Below are 7,265 nucleotides of genomic sequence, written 5' to 3'. Positions count from 1 at the left end.
TGAATTGGGTCTTCACAATTCATAATAGATTATTTTAACTGAGATAGATCATATGATTTTCTTCACTTTTCAATTGTTTCAACGTATAATAAAGGTGTCTCTTCCTACTTCTCTTTAATTATCTGAGCGTGTGTTGGAGTCTCGTACAATGCTAATACGCTAAATAATCACTATATCACCATGAAACTTCCCCCACATCGATGAATATGAATGCATGTTAAAGGAGTAGAAGTAAGTTTCATAAGAAACATGAATCTTATGTGATTTTCATTTTGAACTCTTTTATTTTCTTTGTTGTGTTCTCTACCCTTTTCATGCTTTAACAAACAAGTCTTTTATCTACTATATCACTTGTATATCGTTCATTAATTCTTGTATTATGAGAGACTATAATTGAAAAAGTTTTCATAAGACAAAGTTGGAATGATGCTGGTACATTAGAGGAAGATCTCTATATACTATTTTAGTATAATGATGCTATTCGCGTTAATTACGGCTTAAGAATGAAACTACACTGATAGACAAGGGATGTCAAAAAATTTTGAGTGCATAAGCTCAACAAACTAAGTGATATGTTAGACAAAAAAATTAGATAATTAAGATTAAAATGTATATAAATCCTCCCAAATTTTTAATTTCAGGAAGCCTAAAGACAATTAGTGGAAAAAAAAAAAGATTATAAATCCTCCCAAATTTTTAATTTCAGGAAGCCTGAAGACAATTAGTGGAAAAAAAAAAAAAAAGCAAACTTCCTAAAATTAGGCTTTTTAACAACCCATCGTGCGGCCCCCACGCGCTTCAATTATACCTCGTGGCATCTATAGCTTAGCCCACAGCTATAGGCCCGTTAGACATCCAAATTCAGGCCGAAAAAGTCTTCAATTTCCCCCAATAAATCTTCTCCTATCAACAATTGGACGCTGTTTCTGTAATTTAATAAAAAATAAGGGGCTATAAAATTAAAATTCTGAAACCAAGTTCACCGGCGACCTGGTCCCTGTTTTGCCAATTCAACGAGATATGAAATAAATCAAAGGAAGGAAAGAAGCAATTACCTGCAGTGTTTGACTCCCTCTCCCCGCAAATCTCTTCATAAGTTCCATAATCTTCCCTTTGATTACTCAAAACTAAGCTTCTCCTCCCTTCTTTACCGTCAGTTTCTTGATTTCTTTCACTAATTCATGGGCCAAGAAGTGCTCGGCGACGTCTCCCTGCTCGCCGACGGTGATCCCATGTCTGCCAATCTCCAGAAAGACAAAGACAAGGATACCAGCGCCGGAGATTCGCCACCAAACGGGGAGTTACGTGTGAAGAATCATACCGATGAGGCAGGGGATATGGAGCCGAGTCTTGAAACTGTCCTCCGTCCGCCTTCTCATTTCCCTCAGCCGGAGGCGCCGGCAGGGCTGATGAAGTCCCCCTCGACTGGCGGCGAAAACTACCTTCCCATCAATCGATCGATGTCATTAACCTCTTCGACGGCCATGGACATGGCGTCTCTGGGAAAGTTTATCCGAGACAGGGGAAATAGTTTCTCTGCGGCGATCGTTAAGCGGATCTCGTCCCTAAAGGAAGGGGATGATATGGCAAAATCTGTGACGGAGTTCCATCTCTCCGGCCTTAAGGTCACCGTGCGCCTCAAAGATGAGGACGACGACGGGGATTATGGTGATATTAAGGGTCGAATCAGCTTCTTCTCTCGCTCGGGATGCCGAGACTGCGGTGCGGTTAGGTCGTTCTTCCGCTCGAAGGGGTTACCCTTCGTAGAAATCAACGTGGATGTGTTCACAGAAAGGGAGAAGGAGCTGGTTGATCGGACAGGTGGTCTCGCAGTTCCGGCGATCTTTTTCAACGAGAGGCTCGTCGGCGGATTGGTGGCGCTGAATTCTCTTAGAAATAGCGGAGAGTTCGAGCGGAGGATGAGGGAGATGGCAGGGAAAAGGTGTCCTGAGAGCGCACCTAGGGTTCCGGTTTACGGATTCGATGACGAGGACGAGGCGAAGGAACGGCGAGAGGATGCCATGGTAGGGGTGATTCGGGTTTTGCGGCAGCGTTTGCCGATTCAGGATCGGATCGCGAAGATGAAGCTCATCAAGAACTGCTTCGGCGGAGCCGATATGGTCGAGGTCATTACCAGCCATCTCGATTGCGGCCGGCAGAAGGTACGGTTCTCCCGACAGTCGTTTGCTACTAACCGTTTGATTTAAATTGCACGGTTATTATTTCTGAATTTGCTTTTTTGTTTTTTGTTAAGTATTTTTCAAAAAATCGAACCGTTTGTTTAAGTCGATAAGAAAAAAAATCGATAAGAAAAAAAAACAATTAGTTGCAAGTAGGATATAAGTTTGATTAGGATTTATTAAATTCTATGATGAAAATTTGAAGGTATTTATTTCTGTAAGTTAGCAATTAAATTCTAATAAATCAGTTAAAACTGTTTGGTAATGTTAATAGGATTTTATAAGATTTACTAAATTCCATAAGTATCAGCTTGGTGTTTGGCAGCATTAAGGATTTAGTTTTAGCAAGACTTTATAAATTTAAACTTATATGAAATCCATATTTAACATCAATCATACACAAATTTCAGTCCTTAAAGTCCGAAATTTCATAAATCCATAAAACTTATATTTTTTTATGTTTGGGTGGACTTAATAAATTTCGGCCATAACTACGAAACACCCTCTAAATTTCGTAAATCCTGCTTGTTAGGATTTGATAAATCCCAAGTTTAAGACAAAATGGAGGAAAAATGTGGTTTAAGAATATGTAAGATTTAAAAGTTCTTAAAATCATCTACCAAATAGACTCTAAATTTTTGTTATGATGATAAGTCCTAAAATGATTAATATTGTATAAATTATAATTCATCACTAATAAATTAATTAGGAGTAAATTTGATTTGTCCTATTTAGACCATAATTCAGAAGATCAAACCGAACCGATCGATTTGTGTGAAATGAACTTTGATCTGAAAATTAAATTACTATATCTCAGATAAATGTATAAAATTTGTTACCTTCATATCATAATTTATATTTTTGAATTATATTCATTCAAAATATAGACATCAAAATCTAAATTATGATGAAAGATGATAAAAATTTCGCATATTATAATAATTTTTATAATTTATTTAATTTAATATGCTATAAATAGCTCGCATATTATATACTTTTAACATATGTATAAAAGATGATGTAGACTTACGCAGGTCTTAATGTATAGAAAAATTATTATGTACTTTTGTTAATTCCTTGAAACCCTTTAGAACCAAAGTGAATTTGATTTTTTGTTTTTTTTTTTTTTTTTTGGTTTGTTGAAGTGGAGGAATGCTAAAGGTGTATTGTATGATAGAAAAGTAACACATAGACTGAAAGATAAATTTTATAAGATGATGGTAAGATCCGCAATGCTCTATGTCGTTGAATGTTGGCCTTCAAAAGAGAAGGATAATACTGTTATGTATTGCCGAAATGAGAATGTTTATCTAGATGAGCGGATTTACACCCTAAACAGTAAGAGACATAATGTGAAAGAAATATATTCGTGATAGGGTTGGTGTAACTAGTGGCGGACAAAATTAGAAAAAGGCGTGTTAGATGATGAAATATATTCGTGATAGGGTTGGTGTAACTAGTGGCAGACAAAATTAGAAAAAGGCGTGTTAGATGATTTGGTCACATTAAATGTCGATCATCTGATGATTTGATTGAAAGAGTAGTTGTTTTAAATCTGACATATGTTAAGAAAAGCAGAAGTAGACTAGAAATACTTTGGCATATTGTATAAAAAATGATCTTAATTTATTAGAATTAAAAGAAAATACGACACTCAAAAGACGCAATGGAGAAAACAAGTTTATGACGCCGACCCCACTTAGTGGGATAAAGACTTGTTATTGTTGTTGTAATTTATTTGTAATTTGTAAGCCGTAACGATTTTTGGGCGCTTAATATATAAATTTGAATTATCTTGCAATATAATATCCATAAGAGTTTCTTAAGTATCAGGCTTAGTTGGTACATTTATTGGTTGTCTTGTATAATACATCATGAACGAATAAACATCCCTAGCTAAAATGCAGCCTAAGCATAAATTTCTCATCTTTTATCAAGCTTGTACCTTTTTTTCTCTAAATCACGTTACAGGTTTGGCAGTTAGCACTGCAGTTTTTAAAAGTCAATGAGCGGACATTGGCTGACAAATGGAGCCATCCTGATGGTATTTGGTTAAGCTGTTTCAGACTACCCAACGGAATTAGTTTGCGACACGTAGGAATGCTGTTCAAAAATTTTCCAATTACATTAAAAATTTTTAAAATGACAAATTGATATATTGTTCAAAATACAGTAATATGTTTTCTTTTTGTTATAAAATTAGCCATTTTTATGTATTATATTTCTGGAATTCATAATTTCCCCTGATTCCGTATAGGCGGTAGAAATCGGAGAAGAACTAGCGAGGAAGCACTTCATACACCATGCCTTCCGGTAAAATTTCCTTCTCCTTAACCGGCCCATCAATCAATCATCCTCTTTTCTTTCAAAAGCTCATTCTTCTCCATCTTCCCTTCCCTGCCTGCAGAGATAACGAGTTCGAAGACAGTAACAGCCAGTTCTACCGCTTCCTTGAGCACGACCCATCCATCCCTAAATGCTTCAACTTCCGGATCACAACCAACGACGACGAACCCAAACCAGCCCTCGTTGTCAGCCACCGCCTCACCAAACTCATGTCCGCCATCCTCGAAGCATACGCCTCCGAAGACCAAAGCCGCCTCGACTACATTCGCATTGGTTCCAGCGAGGAGTTTCGCAGATACACGAATGTTGCGCAGGACCTGCAGCGTGTGGACGTCTTCAGCCTTTCTACGGAGGAAAGAACAGCCTTCTTCCTCAACCTTTACAACGCAATGGTCATCCACGCCAAAATAAGAATCGGCCGCCCGGGAACTATGGATCGGAGATCTTTCTTCAATGACTTCCTGTATATTGTCGGCGGATACCCATACTCACTTTCGATGATTAAGGACGGCATTCTTCGATCAAATCGCAGGCCTCCCTACTCATTTGTTAGGCCTCTTAGCTCCTCCGACCGGCGCTTGGAGCTTGTGCTTCCCAAGGTGAATCCTTTGATACATTTTGGACTCTGTAACGGGGCGCGGTCGAGTCCGAGGGTCCGTTTCTTCTCGGCCGAAGGGGTGGAAGTTGAGTTACGGCATGCTGCCAGGGAGTTCTTCTCAGGCGGAGGAATGGAGGTGGATCTCGAAAAGAGAGTCGTTCATCTCACCAGAATCATCAAGTGGTATGATTTCAACTTTTGGCGGATTGCAAATTAGTTTGGATTTATATTTTTCTCGTTATATACTCTTCAACAGGAGAAATATTTTGGTAACCTCTAAATAACCTTTGCAAAAGTTTTTGGTGGGTTAATGCAGAGTTATTTCGGTATTATTAATAGTCAATGTCCTAACACCAGAGTAAATAAATGTGAAAATGCAGATGGTATTGACTGTAAATAACACCGAAATAACTTTGTAATAACCTTCCAATAATCTTCGTAGAGGTTATTGAGAAGTTATTGGGAGGGGATTACTCACGGAGAGCTGCGTGCATTCTCCGTGCGTGAATATTTCTCCTTCAACAGACTTGTAAAATACACAAGGAATTTTATCTTATGGTAAACGATTGAACAAAAGAATGCTGCCAGTGTTGGTTTCAATATTATTGTGCCTTTACTAATAAATGCCTATAATTGCAGGTACTGTGCAGATTTTGGACAGGACAAGGACATTCTGAATTGGCTTCTGGGCTACCTTGACGCAAACAAAACCGGGCTTTTAACACATCTCCTGAACGATGGAGGCCCGGTGAACATTGTCTATCAAAATTTTGATTGGTCCATGAACTCTTAAATTCCCAGCACGATTTTATGGTTCAAACAAGGTAAATTTAAGAAATTCAATATAGTTGTGAAACAAGAGTTTATAACGCAACGAGGTATTACCATATTTACTGCATCGTCTTGAAGTAAGATTTAGGAAGCGTTCACAAACTACAGGTAAAGTGGATATAATGTGATGCTTATAGAATTACGTCTAGTCTTCTATGAGGAGTGGTTAAGGAGATGATTCTATTTTTCTTCTTTTCTCCCTGGAAATATCAGTCTGCTGTCGATTGTGCATCTTGTTCTTTGTGATAACATGGACAAAGATGTTTTAAGGGAGTGTTTTTGTATGGCCTAACTAATAATAATATGTTTTTTTTCTACGCAAGTGGACTATTTATAGAAAGATCGAATATATACCTCTAGTTTGATGAAAACTGTTTTACATTGTTTTCTTTTTAATACTTTCTGTTTGTTATTTATTTATTTTTTGAATGACTGTTAACTCTATCGTCACATTCCCTTTGTTGTTGAACAATTGTGGTTCAGTTGATTGAATTCTTATGCCATTTAACCATCATTAAGAACAAGAGAGGATGATCAATTCAATTTATAATGGATAATTTCTTTTCTTGTTTTTGCATGTTGAGAAATGATTTTTTTTTCTTCTTACATTATTAGGGTGGTAAACACCAAACTATAATTATAAATCATTAGGAAATGGTGGACTGGCAAGATAGTAGATTTAGCAACTCTACATAAGGCTATTGAAAAAATCTAGTGATTGTGTTGGATTAATTTCAGCTTAACAATTAGATCAACCTGTGCTTGATATATTTTATTTCCCGTAAATGTGAGGGCAAAGGACAATATACAGGACTGGCAAGATAGTAGATTTAGCAACTCTACATAGGGCTATTGAAAAAATCTAGTGTTTGTGTTGGATTAATTTCAACTTAATAATTAGATCAAACTGTGCTTGATATATTTTATTTCCGGTAAATGTGAGGGCAAAGGACAATATACACAATTCAAACACACAATCTCACAGTGGAAAGCAACAACCCCAACCACTATATTACGGGTAAGTGCACAATTGTGCTTGTTTTCTTAAATCGTTTACTTGATGAACTAAACATAAGAATACTCCTAATTCATCTTATTTAGTCAAATGGTAGATTTTAACACACACACATACATACTCAAGGCACGAGTTTGAATTTATGTATGTAGGGTGTAGAATACTCCTAATTCATCTTATTTAGTAAAATGGTAGCTTTTAACACACACACACATACATACTCAAGGCACGAGTTTGAATCCCTCTGTATGTAGGATGTGGTACTTGAATATTTAGCACACCTTGGGATGACCAG

General features: G+C 37.0%; 1 protein-coding gene across 1 annotated transcript; it reads left to right on the top strand.

Annotated features, from left to right (window-relative positions):
* The first annotated feature begins 948 nt into the window (after window positions 1-948).
* On the top strand, window positions 949-6,229 carry LOC110038603. The gene is made up of 4 exons (XM_020743491.1): window positions 949-2,162; window positions 4,438-4,493; window positions 4,588-5,307; window positions 5,764-6,229. The coding sequence occupies exons 1-4, from the start codon at window positions 1,182-1,184 to the stop codon at window positions 5,915-5,917; spliced, it is 1,911 nt and encodes a 636-aa protein (XP_020599150.1). The 5' UTR covers window positions 949-1,181; the 3' UTR covers window positions 5,918-6,229.
* The last annotated feature ends 1,036 nt before the right edge of the window (window positions 6,230-7,265 follow it).

Source organism: Phalaenopsis equestris, unplaced genomic scaffold (assembly GCF_001263595.1).
Source record: "Phalaenopsis equestris unplaced genomic scaffold, ASM126359v1 Scaffold233244, whole genome shotgun sequence".
NCBI lineage: Eukaryota > Viridiplantae > Streptophyta > Magnoliopsida > Asparagales > Orchidaceae > Phalaenopsis > Phalaenopsis equestris.
The sequence above is the reverse complement of the archived record's forward strand: the minus strand, read 5'-3'. Positions and strand labels throughout refer to the sequence as shown.

Bases quoted from the DNA above. Each gene is read 5' to 3' on its own strand.
- LOC110038603 (XM_020743491.1), top strand. From the start codon at position 1,182: ATGGGCCAAGAAGTGCTCGGCGACGTCTCCCTGCTCGCCGACGGTGAT. The intron at 2,163-4,437 runs GTACGGTTCTCC...GATTCCGTATAG, and splicing joins TCGATTGCGGCCGGCAGAAG to GCGGTAGAAATCGGAGAAGA. The intron at 5,308-5,763 runs GTATGATTTCAA...CTATAATTGCAG, and splicing joins CTCACCAGAATCATCAAGTG to GTACTGTGCAGATTTTGGAC.